This window comes from Oncorhynchus gorbuscha, linkage group LG04 (assembly GCF_021184085.1).
Source record: "Oncorhynchus gorbuscha isolate QuinsamMale2020 ecotype Even-year linkage group LG04, OgorEven_v1.0, whole genome shotgun sequence".
In the NCBI taxonomy this organism is placed as follows: domain Eukaryota; kingdom Metazoa; phylum Chordata; class Actinopteri; order Salmoniformes; family Salmonidae; genus Oncorhynchus; species Oncorhynchus gorbuscha.
In genome coordinates, this window is record NC_060176.1 from 6,194,050 (window position 1) to 6,214,206 (window position 20,157).

Genomic DNA, 20,157 nt, shown 5'->3' on the forward strand with positions numbered 1-20,157 from the left:
TGTTCATTAATAAGGTCATGTATTCTAGGTGAGTACATCCTTCTCAAAGCTGCCTGCTGAGGTTTAAGTGGTGGTGGTAAAGTCTTCTCTGACCTCACTCTGTCGGCATGCTGAGAAACTCAATAACACGGACAACATTGACTAGCTAGGCCTACCATAGCACAACTGCTAGGCCTACATAATCATAACAGAACTGTTTGGCCTGCAGACACACCCAGAACCATAGCATAGCTAATAGGTCTACACAGCCCCACAACTATAACATAATTTCAGATGCAGGATCTTCATTTGATCACTTTTTTGTTGCTGAGCATTTTTCTGCACAGCAGGAGATAAAAACTTGTGGTGTATTTGAGTTTTAAAAGGTGTCTGATGTTTGTCAGAAACCTAACGACAAATGTATCAACCTCTGCAAAGATGTCAATTAATTATAATCCTCATAATAATTCACATTTCCTGTTGCTGCAGGATTATTTTCCTGTTGTAGCAAACTGGCTCAAATTAAGATTCTACATCTGCAATAGGTCTACATAGATCGAGAACCATAACAGAACTACTAGGTCTACATAGACCCAGAACCATAACAGAACTACTAGGTCTACATAGACCCAGAACCATAACAGAACTACTAGGTCTACATAGACCCAGAACCATAACAGAACTACTAGGCTTAGGCTTACAGTGTGGACCTACAGACCTGGCACCATAACAGAACTGCTGGGCCTACAGATCCAGCACCATAACAGAACTGCTGGGCCTACAGATCCGGCACCATAACAGAACTGCTGGGCCTACAGATCCAGCACCATAACAGAACTGCTGGGCCTACAGATCCGGCACCATAACAGAACTGCTGGGCCTACAGATCCAGCACCATAACAGAACTGCTGGGCCTACAGATCCGGCACCATAACAGAACTGCTGGGCCTACAGATCCGGCACCATAACAGAACTGCTGGTCCTACAGATCCAGCACCATAACAAAACTGCTGGGCCTACAGATCCGGCACCATAACAGAACTGCTGGTCCTACAGATCCAGCACCATAACAAAACTGCTGGGCCTACAGACCCGGCACCATAACAGAACTGCTGGGCCTACAGATCCAGCACCATAACAGAACTGCTGGGCCTACAGATCCGGCACCAAAGCAGAACTGCTGGGCCTACAGATCCAGCACCATAACAGAACTGCTGGGCCTACAGAACCAGCACCATAACAGAACTGCTGGGCGTACAGATCCGGCACCATAACAGAACTGCTGGGCCTACAAATCCAGCACCATAACAGAACTGCTGGACCTACAGATCCGACACCATAGCAGAACTGCTTGGCCTACAGACCCGGCACCATAACAGAACTGCTGGGCCTACAGATCCAGCACCATAACAGAACTGCTGGGCCTACAGATCCAGCACCATAACAGAAATGCTGGGCCTACAGATCCGACACCATAGCAGAACTGCTGGGCCTACAGACCCAGCACCATAGCAGAACTGCTGGGCCTACAGATCCGGCACCATAACAGAACTGCTGGGCCTACAGATCCGGCACCATAGCAGAACTGCTGGGCCTACAGATCCGGCACCATAGCAGAACTGCTGGGCCTACAGATCCAGTACCATAACAGAACTGCTGGGCCTACAGATCCAGCACCATAACAGAACTGCTGGGCCTACAGATGCAGCAGTATAACAGAACTGCTGGGCCTACAGACCCAGCACCATAGCAGAACTGCTGGGCCTACAGATCCGGCACCATAACAGAACTGCTGGGCCTACAGATCCGGCACCATAGCAGAACTGCTGGGCCTACAGATCCGGCACCATAGCAGAACTGCTGGGCCTACAGATCCAGTACCATAACAGAACTGCTGGGCCTACAGATCCAGCACCATAACAGAACTGCTGGGCCTACAGATGCAGCAGTATAACAGAACTGCTGGGCCTACAGATGCGGCAGTATAACAGAACTGCTGGGCCTACAGATGCAGCAGTATAACAGAACTGCTGGGCCTACAGATGCAGCAGTATAACAGAACTGCTGGGCCTACAGATACAGCAGTATAACAGAACTGCTGGGCCTACAGATGCAGCAGTATAACAGAACTGCTGGGCCTACAGACCCAGCACCATAACAGAACTGCTGGGCCTACAGATGCAGCAGTATAACAGAACTGCTGGGCCTACATATTCAGCACCATAACAGAACTGCAGATGCAGCAGTATAACAGAACTGCTGGGCCTACAGATGCAGCAGTATAACAGAACTGCTGGGCCTACAGATGCAGCAGTATAACAGAACTGCTGGGCCTACAGACCCGGCAGTATAACAGAAACTCCATGACTGTCAAGGAGCTAGCCTACTCTCCTTGCCTTGATAAATATAACAAACTCAAACCAGTTGTCTATTAAAACTGTTCATTGAAAATACGCTATGTTTTGTAATTGCATCAATGTTCTATGTTATTTTAATTTATGGTCACTGGTGAAAGGAAAGTTTGTGGTTATATTATATTTGGTTTTGGAGGCAAACATTTTATTTGTCATTCCAAACTATTTACTCTTCCATTCATGCATTTGTTGACTGAAACTATAACTAGTAAGTGAACATGTTTAAGAATGAACACTAAAGTAAGCTAAAGAAATGTAAATGCTTACTTTGTGTGTCCTCCTAATTGAATGTGTTCTTCATGCTTCCACGTTAGAGATTATGACATCATGTTTCCATGTCAGAGATTGTGACATCATGTTTCCATGTCAGAGATTGTGACATCATGCTTCCATGTCAGAGATTGTGACATCATGTTTCCATGTCAGAGATTGTGACATCATGCTTCCATGTCAGAGATTGTGACATCATGTTTCCATGTCAGAGATTGTGACATCATGCTTCCACGTCAGAGATTGTGACATCATGTTTCCATGTCAGAGATTGTGACATCATGCTTCCACGTCAGAGATTGTGACATCATGCTTCCATGTCAGAGATTGTGACATCATGTTTCCATGTCAGAGATTGTGACATCATGCTTCCACGTCAGAGATTGTGACATCATGTTTCCATGCCAGAGATTGTGATATCATGTTTCCATGTCAGAGATTGTGACATCATGTTTCCATGTCAGAGATTGTGACATCATGTTTCCATTGTGACATAATGTTTCCATGTCAGAGATTGTGACATCATGTTTCCATGTCAGAGATTGTGACATCATGTTTCCATGTCAGAGACTGTAACAGGCAAACATGGTGAGTTTGACAACATGATTTAACGGGGAAATCTGTGATTGCTACATCAAAAATAAATATATTTCTGATACTTATTGACTATTGAACTATTTTTTTTACATTTTACCTTTATTTAACTAGGCAAGTCAGTTAAGAACAAATTCTTATTTTCAATGACGGCCTAGGAACAGTGGGTTAACTGCCTGTTCAGGGGCAGAACAACAAATGAGTACCTTGTCAGCTCAGGGGTTTGAACTTGCAACCTTCCGGTTCCTAGTTCAACTCTCTAACCATTAGGCTACCCTGCCGACCCAACATAACTTCTAAATGCCTCATGAGCTCTGTTCAATTGTCTTACTCCATCAGAACCCAAAATATATACGTTTGTTTAACTACTTTGTTTGAAAAACAAAGTAAAATTGTAAAAACCAACACTGAAAACATGGTAAAAACGAAAATGTTGAAAACATGGACGGTCAGTCCTTGCATCCATAGCTGTCTATTTGAGAGAGGTTACATGTCTCCAGCCCCATCCCTCAGGTATTTACATTGTCAAGGGGACCACTGGTATTGTTTGAACTGCAGATTTCCCTTATTAGGTTCAATACAAGAGACAGTCACTCAAGACTGTAGTAGTCCCCCTCCAGCCACCTCCTGCAGTGTCCAGGGCACCTGGCACATGAAGACGTCCTCTCCACCATGTTGGTACAGCTGCTGCTCCTCCAGCCCAGTCTCCAGCCCCAGACCAGCAGCAACAGCTGGAAAGAGATGAGGCTTTGTCTGGCTCAGTAGGCCCGAGCTGTTAACAGGGGCAATCTGATATTAGTCTGGCTGCTGGTTTCATCTGATGGCCGGACCAAGAAGTCCCATAATACGGACACAGAGAGGGGACTATGGAATTTGTATATGACCAGCCTGGAAATATAGCAGTGAGTTTAGAAGATCGTGTTGATATGACTGGACTATAGCATACCGGGGTCGTATTCAGGATACGCAGGTTAGGGCAGAATGCTGGAGGCATCTTGAGGCTACTACTCAGGTGGAGATCTTTATCCAGAGACGTCACCTCATCACTTCATTCATCCACCTCATCACTTCGCTGTGGAACCAAATGGAACGTGTTTGTGTTGGACCTGGCTCAGCATATCCTGAGGATATGCCAACGAATGACCTCAAGTAAATGTTTGGCTGTAAACATGGCAAAAACCTGAATTAGTCTACCTTTGGATTAGGGACAGACAGAGTAAAGGTAAACAAAAACATACATAGAGAAATGTATACAATTTATAGCAACATAGATTTGAATCAGCCTGGTGACTGTACCACATTGGCATATCATTTTCTCCCTGAGTGGCAGGTCAATCAGCCTGACCATCCTTTTTCACAGTTATTCAGCATAAGAGAATGTGGGCCTATATTAAGCAGGGTAAGTATTTATTATAGTATTACAGTTTAGTCCATGGGTGAAGCAGATATTATCATTGTCATTATAATTTAATAACGTGGGTTATATTTTGGTCATGAGATCAAGTTATGAGGTCAAGTGTCAAGCCTACATTTTAATCCATCATAAACCTTACTCAAAAGAAGGACAGATTATAGATATGCATACAAATAGCCCATATGACAATCATGACAAGCACTACTCTATTCAGTGAGAATAATCCCTAAATTGATTGAGCATCCTCCTATGTACCAGAGTCCTTCCTGATAAGGATCTAGTTCTCTTTAGCCCCTCCCACTCTGTCCTCTCTCTCTCTCTTTCTTTACTTTCCTCTCGCTGTCACTCCTGACTTGGCATGGCAGCGTGAAGACTAGCTTGCATTTTAATTCGGCCCTGAAGTTACTTATTTCATTATCGATCATCCGTAATGCTGAATCAATGTTCATCTTGTTATGCGGACCATACCCGTGTAATACAGTGATAGCGCGGCCCACAGTTACTCACTCCTTTTACAAAGTGACTTTACCGTAAAATCAATGCCTTGTGTTACTGATACCGGGGAAACTGCAGCGGGATGGATAATGAGTGGGCAGTCAGTAGGCAACCGGAGAAAAACACACCTGCAGATGCAGCGTTTTATAGGCTAAAAGGCAGGCACTCACATCACATAGTGCTCGTGCGGCATCCAGTTGTATCACCTAATGCGCGTTGCCAATTTCTGTTACTGGATATGATAATAGTTTGTAAGAATGGTGTCTATGAATGTTTGAAAGCTATTGTGGCAGGGTTGATATTGATATTTATAGAATTAAAGTCTAGGCTACTGTCTGAAAAATAATACAATGTCAGATATGGAATGCACACCGATTGACGTTAGTGCAGAAGCTCTATTGCTCCTGTTATTGTAGTGTTGCAGTAGCTTATAGACCTAAAGGGTAATAGTGGGTTTGATAGACTTAAAAACATAATATAAACAAAAACAAAAACGATTAGCCTACTAATAGGCTACTATTATGCCTACTACTAATGTTAATAATATTGCAATAACATGGTAATAATACGCTAATTTGAGTAGGCCACAGAATTGTGGTGGTATGTGGGGGATATATCATATTTTCATATCTGTTCATTTGAAACCACAATCCTGCAGAAGTGCCAGGATTTCGCTGAGGACGTGTGTCGGTAAATAACGACGGAATAAAGTGACCTGGGACGGCTAATAAAACAAGTCTGAACCCCTCAGGACCGATCGCAGAATATTTACCAAAGCAAAGCAGCAAGGAGAGGAGAGGAGAGAAAGAGTGCACGGAGACCGAGCAGGCCATTTGACACCGGGAGCTCTGACCTTACCAATCAATTACTGCCGGTGGCTGGCGGCAGCTCTACAATTTACTCCCAAATTCACTCTTTATAGGCTCGTTTCTGAAACTGCCTCTTCTCCCCACCTTTGATGAGGCAGGCGAGAGAAACTCCCGATAGATATTAGTGCAGACGTGAACAGTGAGCAGTCGACTCGATCTGACTGCTGTTAAGTAATGCAAGTCTATTTGGGATAGCATGCCATGTAGGCCTAGTGCATATAGAAAAGGTTCCAAACTGATTTTGGGTACAACTGGAATATATAGGCTTGCTTGCTTGCTTATTTACTAACCTTTAAAGGCATACTAATTCCCAATAAGTGACTGTTTGGCAGGCGGTCAAAGTTCACATTGTGTGGTTTGTAGTCTATATTTAAAAAATCTAAACAACATGCTGGCCAATGTCTATAATCGTTTTCTTGAGTTGATTTGATAATTATAAATGGTGAACATGGGCGATCTGATTGAACCCAAAACTAAAACGCAGCAGTAACAGTCACACTTGGATATGATAACAGTTTCAGGATACAATAACTAACTATATGCTTAAAGGTCTATGTAAAGCACATGTTAACTAGTTATATGTAAATCACATGTTAACTGTACTAATTTATTTTATCTGATGTTATAAAACAGTCTAATAAGTTGCAGTCCAATGACTATTAATTTGTTTCTAATTGTGAATAAGGATTTCACTGTTCAAATTCCTTACTTTTGCGCTAGTGCAAATCGAAGTTATCTATTTAATATGCATGGTTGGATTAGTGTAATGTAATTAAAATACTATTATTTAAATGATTCCAACAGTAACAAATGTAACTTTAAATCTATTTTGAAAGTACTCTTGCTTTCGGTAACTACAATTAATTTCTTAAACTATTTCATTGATTGGATTATGTCCCTCTGCTCTTTAGACACCGCGAGATTTATTGCTCTTTTATTTCTCTAATGGGACAAGGATTTATAAGAACATATTTTCAGATAAAGGAAGTGGTACAGTTTTAACTCCACTACTCTGAACCAAGCCCCGTCACAGTCTCAGCAATGTTTGGATATTGCCAAACAACTCAACTCTTAAAAAGAGGTCAAGAAGTTACGGTCTTATAATAGCATGCGAAGTTGTTATTGATTGTGCTCGTGTTCAGTGAACTTGTAAAAGGCCCTTCGTTCTCTGATGGCATAATGTGTCATTGTAGCTTCACACAGTGTAGGCCTATCATCATTGTGGGGTAGAACACGTTCTAAATTATTCGAGATTTAGGCTAAATGACCAACATGGCTTTTCTTGACCATAAATCTGTATGGAAATAGTTGTAAATCACTTTGGTCCCGTGTATAATCTTTACAACAGTTCGCTCTCATACCCTAATGAAACTTAAGATGCAAAAAAAGGAGTCTAAACAAACTCTGCAAGCTGCTGGGTTTTACTAACGTCTCGCTCCAAAGGAATAACAACGTAAACCTTTTTTTTGTCAAGGCAAAGCAAAATGCGATGTAGACCTCTCTTTCTGTGTGTCTCTGTCTCTCTCTCCCTCTCACTGACACACACACATACGCACGCAAGCACGCACGCACACACACACACACACACACACACACACACACACACACACACACACACACACACACACACACACACACACACACACACACACACACACACACACACACACACACGCGCGCGCGCGCACACACACACACACACACACACGCACACGCACACGCACACGCACGCACACGCACACACACACTTCATTTCACCATCCCCCTCTTCCACCAACAGCCCAAAACATCAAGGGTCATTAATTGTGTTTTCTTTTCAAATCCTTTGTCACCGCAATTAACCGATTATGATCAGAAGGCTCCTTTAAATGGATTCCATGTGTGATAAGAAATGTATTACTTGTTTCTGTCGCCTAGGAGTTATGGAAAAGAGTCATTTGAATAGCCTCTGTTTGAAGGCTTTGATCTCGCCTGTTTCTGGAGCTTCATATCATCATTTGAGATGTGTTGCTGGGGTCTTGTGTGTTGCATAAGGAACCACGCATGAGCGATAGATCCGTGTATATTTGCCGTTGAAAATGATGTGAAATTGTTTCATCTGCATAATTACCCTCAAAGAACTCTGTAAAAAACAGCCCTCGAGTCACTCTCCTGTGATTGTCCTCTTTTGCATGACCGAAACATTAGCCTACATGGGTTATATTATAACAATAGATACATGTATAAAGATTTTTTTTTAATAAATAAAAATAGGCCTATATTATTATTATTATTGCTATTATTATTATTATTATTATTATTATTAGTGATGATGGTGATTATTGTTATTATTACTATTATTATTCCTAATAGTAGTAGCAGTAGTATTAGTAATAGTAGTAATAGTAATAGTAGTAGTAATAGTGGTGGTGTGGCTGCCCCAGTGTTTGGTGCATTTGATTCATATATCCATCGTGTGTATGTTATAGAGTCAAGCGGAGAGGGCAGGTTATGGGACGCTATATGGTGTGGAGTGGAGGTAAGAGAGAGAGCTGAGAGTCTTAATGTTTTATCGCTATGCCAGTTTCCCGGGTCGTTGTGAAATTGTTAAGTTAGTGCATATGTGTTTGATTGGGGTTATAAATCAGACGTCCTAGGGGCCCTGACAGGTCCCGGGGATGAGACACGTGTCCATCCAAACGCGGAGCGCCTCCGAGGGGACACTAAATGGCAGATATGTCGTTCACACTCACACTTCCAACCACCTGCTTTTATATTATAACACAAAGAAAACACGAAAGTTGGCTGTTCCAATATTCAGCATTTCCATACACGTGTGACACTTGACACACATCTTACACTAAATTCTTCACCTATTTTAGTTGAACTCATTCAACTAACACATTCCTCCCTCAATCTGAAGGCAAATATCAATGTTGAGTTTCTAAGCTCAGCTGTAACGTCTGGGCCCTCCGTTCTCTCTGCTGCAGGTTGGTGTGTGTGTCTGAGTGTTATTGACTGCTATGTAGTGATTACCATGCCGGTTGGATGGCATCAGCCACTCGCTGTAATTAATAACCTCATAATCCAGGTTCGGTTGGGTGTCAAGATGCCAGCACGTTAAAGGGGAACACGGAGGTTCTGCACTGAGTTTATGGAAACAAGGCGTAGCATTATAGTCTATATGAGAAATTGTAGATGCTATTATCCCTCCCAGACAATGATATCAGCTCCAAAAAGAAGATTAAAGGTTTAAACAAGTGGACCTACATAGACATAGACCTAGTTCTTGGAAACCGGATCTCATCATTAAAACTAAACTGAGATTGATGAGATTTAATCTCGCTGTCAATATTGCTCCGAGATTTATCATATTCAAATAAACTGCAAAAACAATGCATAAGTCACCACTGTAGTTGTTTTGCAAAAGATGAACAGACATATGATGGTACAGAGACGGGGATGTAATACGATTAGGGATGTTTCCTACATATTTTTATATATTGATTCATGGAATTTCAATTCTGACTCCCTTGCTTTGTTTTAATCCGAATTATTTACAAGACAAAAATGGTTTTGTCAAATTCATATAGCGGAGTTCTTAAAGGTAGCCTAATCTTTATGAGCGATAGTCTTATAAAGATTATATCTTTTTTCCTGGAAGGGAAGCCTTGGTACATACATACAAAATTAGATTTTATAAGATTGTTTTTAACAGGCCTAACCTGTTCACAAATAGCTATGGCTTTCCGTGCAACATGAATAACATCAGTGAATATTAAATCAATTAAACCACTTGTAATTATTATTATTAATATCATTACTACTATTATTAGACTATTATTATTGTTATTATTATTATCCTCATCATCATCGTTATTTTATGACACTATTATTATTTACATCAACATTATTTGTGTTGTTGTTGTTCATGTAAAATATTTATTTTCCTCAATGTTTTAGTTTCCAGTGTATCACTTTAAATGTATATCCACCACAATACGCAACGTGTTAATTACTTATCGTTGCCATTGTTGACGCTAACACTTTGCATTCATTAACAGCGCAGGCGGTAATCACCCATGCAGCATTTCATTTCTTGACAACTTTCTCTCTGAAGTCAAATGGTTACATGCTAACTGTTTGATGTCCCAAATTAAAAGAGTGATTTGAGTCCGATCCGCTTGCCAATTGTTAGAAGCGTCCGCAACGGTGTGAAACGGTGTAAGAAAACACAACTTGACCATAGACTTCTAGCATACGTGAGTCCAAATCACTCGGGCAAACAACATACATTTCTTAGGTCTTTCTTTCCAGTGGACATGCCTTAACTGAGTCGCGGCTGCACATACTTGAGACACATGTATTAGAAGAAAACTGGAGACACTGGGCTTGTGTGAAGTTAATCACTCAACAACACTGAAATATTTACTAGTTGTGCAAATGACCACAAATTGTGAATTAACACTAAAATGGGGTAGGGCTCAGGCGAACAAATAACAAATTAAATGATTGGCGAGCCATCAAATGAGATTTGAAAACCATTCAAATAAGAGATCGCGACGTCGGTGCACTTATCCAGGGGAAATACAGGAGAGAGAGAGAGAGAGAGAGAGAGAGAGAGAGAGAGGCGCGCGGCAGAGCGAGAGTGTGTATAGGGGGTGAGATTTGAGAAATGGGAGGGGCTTCTAAACGACTAGAAATGTCAATCAGAGCAAAGAGTCGCAATAATCTAAGGCAATCTGTAAGGACCTGACCTTAGTCCATCCAGATCAATAGGGAAGTGAAGGAGGAAGGCGCAATCGGATCGTTTACACTGGCTGTTTTTGAGGAAATATAGACTTCCCTTACACTTTGTTGTACTCACTGTAAAGTGGATATCGCAGTACGCACCGCGAGGGCGATTCTCTGCTTTTTGTGATTGCAGCAGACTTTTTTCTACGACCATGTCTTTCCCGCAGCTGGGATATCAGTACATCCGACCGATATACCCACCGGAGCGCCAGGGTATCAGCAATGCCCGAGCCGGGACGGAGTTGAGCCCGTCCGGGGCACTCTCAAACGTTCTCTCAACTATGTATGGATCACCTTTCGCCGCAGCAGCACAGGGCTATGGAGCATTTCTGCCCTATTCAAACGATATATCAATTTTCAATCAATTGGTGAGTGCCTTTGTTTATTTATGCTTCTGGATTCCTTCATTTGCTTTCCCCCCATCCAGACTAAAAAAGAGAAAGGTCGCAGTGACGTTACGTTATTGAGACAATGATCCATACAGGACTAAACAAGAAGACTCGTTGGTCAACTTTGTTATTGACTCCTTGTTTTGTAAATAGTTAAAGTAGCTAAAAAGTAGCACAACAACCGAAATGTCAGTCGAAAAGATATGTTTAGACCAATAGAAAATAAAGAAAACAACTGAAATCAAATGCAATATATTGCATTGGATCTTACAGAGGTTAAAAGTGTGAATACATGCATCTTGAAATACATTGAAATGTTTTTGCAATTGGTAGTGAAGTGTTATAAATCAAATAGTTTTGTCGGGAACCGAAATTGTGCGTAACAAATAAAAATGTGTAACTTTTACGTATGGTAATGCTTTTGTTGGTCATAAACGCAGAAATGACAGGTCCTATGTAAAGAAAGATAAATGTGGTGATACTGGCTTTATATTGCATATATTAGCCTATATGATTTTATCTTATTTAACATAAAGTAGAATTTCATTTAGCAAACATCATTAATCTATCATACTATCTCACACATCCCATTGGGTCTCTGCTCTTTGTCTTTTAGGGTGCTCAGTATGAGTTGAAAGACAGTCCAGGCGTACAAGGACACCCAGGATTTGCCCACCATCACCCAGCGTTTTACCCATATGGCCAGTATCAGTTTGGCGACCCGTCCAGACCCAAAAATGCGACCAGGGAGAGCACGAGCACACTGAAGGCCTGGCTAAGCGAGCATCGTAAGAACCCCTACCCCACCAAGGGGGAGAAGATCATGCTGGCCATCATCACCAAAATGACCCTCACCCAAGTTTCCACCTGGTTCGCCAACGCCAGGAGGAGGCTAAAGAAGGAGAACAAGATGACCTGGACTCCCCGGAGCCGCACAGACGAAGAGGGAAATGTTTACAACAGTGATCACGAGGAGGGAGAGGAAGGGGACAAGAGGGAGGATGAGGAAGAGATTGATTTAGAAAATATCGACACGGAAAATATCGAGAATAAGGACGACTTGGATGATCAGGATGACCTACACGCTGATTTAAAATTAGATGGTAGAAGCGACTCTGAGATTTCAGACGGCTATGAGGATTTACAAGGGCCCGATCAGAGATTTCTGAAGGCTGTAGTGAAGGAGGGCAAAGACATTCACGTGGACCGGGGCGAGCACTTCCACCACCACCACCATCACTCTTTTGAAATTAAAGCCTCACAACCGAATGGCGAACAAGTGAAACTGAATCCTGTGTCCATCAACTCGCCCCCATCAGAAAATAACGCGGCCCCGGCCCAAAAGCCAAAGATTTGGTCTTTGGCGGAGACAGCAACAACCCCTGACAATCCCCGCAAATCTCCACAAATGAATGGCAGCAACACAGTTGGGCCCGCGGCCCAGACCATAATCAGCCCTCACCACAGACTCATCTCTTGTCCTGTTGGGAAAATCCAGAACTGGACAAACCGAGCTTTTTCTGCCCACCAGCTCGCATTACTGAACTCTAACCATTACCTTGGACTGGCGAACCAGGCTTCGGCTAACGGGCTCGCCCTCTACAGCAGGCAGCAACACCAACACACGCAGGACAAGAGTCATAGCTCAGACACAGCCGTCACAGGTACATGTCACCAACACTGAGGCTGGCGAGCCTGACTGTATAACAAACTGTTCATTATTACTCTATTTCAGACTTTACTTATCCCTCTTTAACGCATTAGCCTACTTAAATAAGCCTGTTCTGGACAGACATTTTGAGGCCGTAAAGATGATCATAAAAAGTGTGTTTCCATGCTGTCGTTTATGTGACAGAATAAGGTGGCTTTGAAGCTTTGAACTGGGGGAATACAGACAGAGGTGGTCGGAATAAAATGCATTGGTTTTTAATGTTATTATCAGCTGGTTTATTGTGAGAATGGATTATTATTCATGTCCGAAAAGTATTTTTAAATTTAGCAGTTGGCCCCATATTTCTTTGTCACATACCTACTTCAGTATTGTACGTGCTTGTATTTAACCCGTGACTGACGTGAAGATCCCCAGTATAGACTAAATTCACTGCGACAGTGCTGTGCTCTAGTTATAGACGGGAAAATGAATGCATTTTTTAAATGTATTTTATTGCCATTATTATTTCAGAGAGATCTAGTGCCTTGGAAGCAGAGAAAAAGTTGTTAAAAACAGCCTTCCACCCAGTTCATAGACGGTAAGAGTCTGTCATCTTTATTTTATTTGGATATATTATTTTTGATACACACCCCATTTTATCGTTGCCTACCACATTTACTCAAACTGCAGCTCTTGTGTTGTATGTGTAGGACATCGAATAGATGGATTCCTCCGTGCTTGTCTTATTTCGTTGAGGCCTCAAAATTATATTTGCATATTTGTCATGCAAAAACCCCCAGCTCAAATTTACCACATTGGTTTTATAACCGGCTCTCATTTTCCAACAGCAATCTTCACTTTATATCAGTTTACTTTTGAAGCAATTCATTACCTTGAAGTTGTAGGTTATTATTATTTTCCCTTTGCTGAGTGTATTTATTTTCTTGCCCCGTGTGTTTGCAGGCCTCAGAATCAACTCGAAGCAGCCATGGTTCTGTCAGCTCTCGCCTCCTCCTAGACTTTGACTTTTTCTCTTTCTTTTTATGGTTTTATTGTAATCTGTTGTAAGGAATGTCAAATAATAATACTACATCTGTGTATACTTACCTTGTAAGCATGTCCTGTGTAAACCTGCTAATGTTATAATGTATGAACCAGTAGTCTGTGACTTTTCTTTTTCTTTTTGTAAGTTCTGTGAGGATTTGATGTTCAAAATGTTTTGTATATAAAGTTAAGAAAATGTACATACTTGTGAACCAAATTGTACAAGAAAGTCTATATTTTGGCTAATAAATGAACTGCTGCAACTTTATTCAAATCGCTTGTGATTTTTGGGAAGATGTTTGTCTGATGATTGTTTTATGAAAGGAGAATTAGTTGTTGTGGGCGTTAGATGTTACGAATTCGATTTTGAAGTGGTGCAGAATTGCAGCGCTTTGCTTTTTGCGTGTGTGTGTATCTGTCTGCGTGGCCTACGGCGAATAGGCTTCATCATACTTGGTTATGATAAGTAAATATTCTAGCAGGATTTGAGGCATTTTCATATAATTACTTAAGAGTAATTAGCTGACTATTGCATCGTACATTTGGATATTCATGTTCTGGGATTATCCTTATTGAGGCGTAACAGCCGAATTAAAATGAATAATTCTTTCATTAATTTTCGTCTGAAGTTGTATGGCATATGAAGAGAAATTATGTAGGCCTACTGACTATTTTAATATTTGGATGTAACTATTTTGGATTGAGAGGTTAAACATCGTATAGGCTGGCTATGCGTAAATGGGTTGTGGTGTTGAATGTACGATGCGATCTCAGTTCGCGTGTAATATTTGTGTTAGGCCTACTACATGTTTTTTTATGCATCTTCAATTTGGTCAGCCGTTGTGGGCTGCACTGCTAACTATATGCCACCAATACATTGTGATATCATTTATTTAGGTTTGTTTCAACATCTAAGATCATTTGCATGTCAGAGGCGTTGTGAAATAAAGTTTATGTAAAGTTGGAGTTGGAGCTCCCTCTACAGTCAAATCTAGTCACCATCGCCCATTCTGCGGTCTGGAGAAGACAGGTATATGGATATTTCTCTGGTTTTCAATATGAAATCTTTGATCAAAGCAGCCATACCTAAATCACAACTTTGTATTGTAATTATTCATATGTTATCAACCATTGAAAAATGTTTTATATAGGCCCATCGTAAAAGCGTTTGTCATGGGTTGGCATGCATTAAAAATACCTTCTCTAGCGTTACACTCAATTGACCTAAAATGGTGTAAGGATATGATCATTTCATTCTTAACAATTAATAGATCAATATTTTTTATATGACCTTTATTTGTACATATTAACTTGTTCCTGCTGCATAAACACCATTGTTAATTAACAGGCCATATAAACGAATAAAATAAATGGGGCGCATAATCACACAATTCGTTGTTTCGGTATCCTTTACGTTAGTGTTTTTCCCTCTCAGTTTATTTCACTTTACAAAAAAGTATTAAACGTTAAATTGTACATTTCAACCCCCTCTTCAAAATGGTTAAAGTTGTTGTAGGCCTATGACCATTTCCCCAACTTGTCAAGGAAAGAAAAAACAGGCTCGGCCTACTGCAACAAAAAGAATCAAGAAAAAACATTACATCCTATCGAATTTGTGTCATGTTCGCAGTCAATTGTGTAGTGAAATTAAGCGCATATTTCGAAATAGAAACGAAATACGTGAAAATAAGATATTTCTGTAGCTTTATGAATCTGTTTGAATTAGCCAATTAAATAGTCTTCTTCAAAAACCTACATTGTTTTTTCTAGAAAATAGAAGAATACAGACAATATGGTTTTCAAATTGTATAGGGAGCCCCAGATATCCCTTTTCCTCTTTGTTGAAGTTAAAAAATTCAAACAAATAGCGCATTATGTCACACATTCCACCAATTGAGCCGCTTTGTTTTCAGGGCCCGCTCTGGGATGGTTACATAGCAGCGCAACACAACAGACAGAAAAGCCCAACATTTCCAACGGACATTCGAGGCTGTGCTTAAAGACCCAGCCGGGGGAGAAAGCTTTGGACCGGGGCTTGATATTCTACTAAGTAGGCTGGCCTTCTCGCGCTCCTCTCACCATGCTGCCTTCCTGTCCAATCAATTATCTTCCTGAATGCCCTCTATCTAACTGCGCGCGCACTATGCATATTCATAAGTCACAGCGGCTAGTTGTGACACTGATTGATGTAATCATTTTTCTGGTTTGTGCCCACTTTCACTCGGAAACGCACCGGCACCACGAGCTCTGGCTGCACCGCGCCGCGCAGGAAGTAACACAGAGAGAGTGACCAGCATTGGCCTATCACCGATGATGACCCACTTAAAACACATAGCACAGGTCACGAGAGAGAACGCGCTTCCCATACCAATAAACATGCCCCAAGATGTCTCGGTTGTTCAAATTAACTCTAGCCTACAATGAAACTTAAACCCACAGTATAAAAGTACATAATATTTGATACATTTAAATGAAACCAAAATATACAGTATCACACTTCACCTCAGAATCAGATATGTTTATTATGTATTAAAATGTAGTAAAATTGACAGAATAGATTGACATGATATTACATAATTTTTAATCAAAAACAGGAATTACAAATACTTTTTCCTGTCAGTGATAATACTTGCAGTGGTATAATAAACCAACCCCCACAACTATCTCCCCTCCTACTCACACATACACATGTGTGCGCACGTTCATTACGATCAGAAATATTAATGATGATTTCCTCAGTGTTCTGGGGGATGTTAGCTGATAAGGGAGCTTCTGAAACAATCTCTCTTGATCATGAGAATTCAATCGGAATGCTACTGAAGGGACAGCGATCGTTGTTCAGAGTGCAGAGGACCTCTTCTGATTCGTGCATGAAATTAGGGATTACAATTCCTCAGTACAAACAAACGAATCATGCCTGTGTCTATGTCGCCATACGTGTCAAACCTGCTACGGGTTGAACAGAGCAAATGGAATGCATTAGCTAACATTTCGCTCAGAGCTACACACCACAGCGCATGCAGGGGCCACTTCCAGCGGGGCACGGTGTGTCACTCATTTCCCCGCGTTAAGTGGATGTCCTCGTGGCTATTGAGCAATAATCAACACTGACTCCTCTTTTTATTTCCTCGCTCCCAGCGATGTTAAATACTCTGACTGATTGATTCGCCAGAGAGTATGGTTTAATAGCACAACGGATAAAAAAGGAAAGGCAACACACATTTACGGATGGACACCTTGCTTGTGCGCATTTATACATAGAAAAGAACAAGACAAACATGATCAAAACGAACATCATTTTTTCAAAAATCAGTGTCCTTAATATAAATGCAGCAGTGCAGATATCATCTTCATGAGGCATATTAAATGTGAGAATAAACAGAAATACACACACATTTTAGTTTTTATAGACAAGTTCATTCTTGTGCTTGTTGCGCAGTTCTATTTTACATTATAAAGTGAGAGTGATCTGAGGTGAGCCTCATGCACCAAGGCTGTGGGAAACCCAGTTCCTATTGACAGGCTGCAAATAAATGGCATTTCAGTCCATCACTAATCACATGTCCTTTGTTGTCCTGAGTGCTGCTCACATCCAGCATCAATGAATAAAGACAGAGGTACATAGCTACGCCCTGCAAAAAAAGGAATGCATTGTTAAAAACTGATTTTGGGAGGGGGGGATCCAAGATAGAAGATAGAATCATAAAAAGGAAATCTAATCTGTACCTCTGAGCTGTGCATTGATCCAGTGAGGAGGGTGGACAGACAGGACGGATGGATCGGACGCACGGACGCGGTAGTGCCATGTTGGACGGTGTAGTAGTGGGGCCGGTGAAGGGGCCTGGCCAGGTCAGGCAGCCAATGGAGCCATCAGAGAGAGATGGAGGATCCATGTGAATGGAGAGAACGAGAACAGAGGAGTAAATAAACAGAAGAAGGGGCCAGAGGTGCCCTGTGAAAGAGCAGGCATGCCCAAATAAAGAGGGTCAGCCTCGTGTTTTCACCTCATCCTCCCCTTCTGTCATTGCGACCCTCGTCCCCCTCTGCCCCCCTCTGCCCCCCCCCCACCCCCTTCTGACACAGAGACAGACAAATGTCATCTCTTTTGTGGCCCCAGTCCAGCTTTGAAGAGGACCACTTTCTTTGTCCTGTGAGCTAATCCCTTTATGAGGCACTGCTGATATTCCCTGTCCCCTACAACACACACACACGCACGCACACACACATACACGCACGCACGCACACACACACACACACACGCACGCACGCACGCACTCACACACAAACACTCACACACACACACACACACACACACACACACACACACACACACACACACACACACACACACACACACACACACACACACACACACACACACACACACACACACACACACACACACACACACACACACACACACACACACACACACACACACACACACACACACACACGGCGCCCGGCAGGCCCAGAGGGCTGCCCTTTAAAACCCACCCATCCTGGGTGTTAGTCTGTGACCACAGGAGGAGAAGAGATCATCTCAGAGAGAACACTTATCCCACCACAACGATATATCTCTGGTACACAGGGTTACAGGCCTTTCCACACCAGTCCAACTTGTTATTGAGTTTCCTTTACACATTGGATTTGAAAAGAGCTATACAGAAAAGCTCTCTCTGTAGTATGTCAAAGATGTGGACCTGCAACTCATGTGCCCCAATGTATGTTTTATAGCCCATATTTATTATTAACTGTGGAAGTGGTGCACAAACAGGTCAAGGAATGGCCAGTGAGAGAGAGTAAAGAGGGTTGTCCTGTTTTCCCCAGGCCTACTATAGAGGACAAAAGGCCGGGAAGGAGTGAAATTCTCTTGGGCCGGAGCGGGAGAGAGGGAGGGCACCGATTTCATGCCTATTGTTGATGGGGGTTAGAAAGAGGAATTCTTTCACTGAATCCAAAAGGCAACAAGTGGGGAATGGGGGACAGGCGGACAGAGGGAGAGGCGTCTAGGCTTTTGCCGTTCACCCATCTGTAAGATTGTGCTTTTCTCAGCCCCCGTTAGACTCATCCCTCAGCCTCGCCCAAGTTACAGGGCAATTATGGAAATGCAGCTTTGAAGCAGAGCACTGCTCTCTTTATGTTCTTCCCCCTGACAAAGCAAAGGGCTCGGGCCTTTTTATCCCACCCCTCTATTAAACATGCTTCTGCACTACCATGCATATGTTCTGACTTTCTCCTTTTTATCCCACCCCTCTATTAAACATGCTTCTGCACTATCATGCATATGTTCTGACTTTCTCCTTTTTATCCCACCCCTCTATTAAACATGCTTCTGCACTATCATGCATATGTTCTGACTTTTCTCCCACCCCTCTATTTTTTATCTGACTTTCTCCTTTTTATCCCACCCTATTAAACATGCTTCTGCACTATCATGCATATGTTCTGACTTTCTCCTTTTTATCCCACCCCTCTTTTAAACATGCTTCTGCACTATCATGCATATGTTCTGACTTTCTCCTTTTTATCACTCAATGGAGTTGCATCTGTTGGTAAAGATTCAACTAAAGACTGGAATAAAGAATGAAATGTAGATATATGAGTGTATTTCTGAAAGTGTTTTTGTTAACTTCTTTATGGGGGGTAGTATATTGTTAAATTCCTGACTTTATCATATGGGTCTGTTGAAAGAGTTTGTTGACTATTGAAGATGAGCTGAGAGCTGGTGTATAAAATGTCTCTCGCTTGCCGGCCTCATTGCTCTGTGGAAGAGCTGCATGGTTTTACCAGCAGAAGAGACAGAGAGAGGGGCAGAGAGAGAGAGAGAGAGACAGAGAGAGGGAGGGAGAGAGAGAGAGAGATCTCCACTCTCCACCCCACGCCGTCTCCTCACACGTCACTAACAGAGGCACAGCAACCAGCCACTCTACTCTTTCTCAGCTTTGTACATTAGTCAGCGGTGTAGCACAGAATTTAGCCGCACGGTGCGAACTAATAAGACACATTTTCTTCTGCTTTTGAGATGATCACATGGGAGTGAGGTCTCTAGCAGGGCGAAGGGAGAGGCTCTCCGCACACAGCAGAGGCCTTGTACGACAGCACCTTTACACCCCCAACACATCTAACACATGCCAATACTGGCCCTTTCACTCATCACTGTTAATGAGAGGACATATTTTGGACGTTTCCAATATTTGTACAGACTTCATACATTGCATACAGGCCCCTTTATTCCCAATCACATGCAGGCACTGACACTGGT

General features: G+C 42.0%; 1 protein-coding gene and 1 long non-coding RNA gene across 2 annotated transcripts; one reads left to right on the top strand and one right to left on the bottom strand.

The window, feature by feature from the left end:
* Positions 1-10,722: 10,722 nt before the first annotated feature.
* Positions 10,723-14,160, top strand: irx3a (iroquois homeobox 3a). Its single transcript, XM_046345021.1, has 4 exons — positions 10,723-11,176; positions 11,814-12,861; positions 13,380-13,446; positions 13,812-14,160. The coding sequence occupies exons 1-4, from the start codon at positions 10,961-10,963 to the stop codon at positions 13,864-13,866; spliced, it is 1,386 nt and encodes a 461-aa protein (XP_046200977.1). The 5' UTR covers positions 10,723-10,960; the 3' UTR covers positions 13,867-14,160.
* A 2,234-nt stretch (positions 14,161-16,394) lies between these two features.
* LOC124033087 lies at positions 16,395-17,777 on the bottom strand. Its single transcript, XR_006838309.1, has 2 exons — positions 17,619-17,777; positions 16,395-17,524 (listed from the first exon to the last, which is right to left on the bottom strand). It is a non-coding gene; the product is annotated as an uncharacterized LOC124033087 (long non-coding RNA).
* Positions 17,778-20,157: the final 2,380 nt, after the last annotated feature.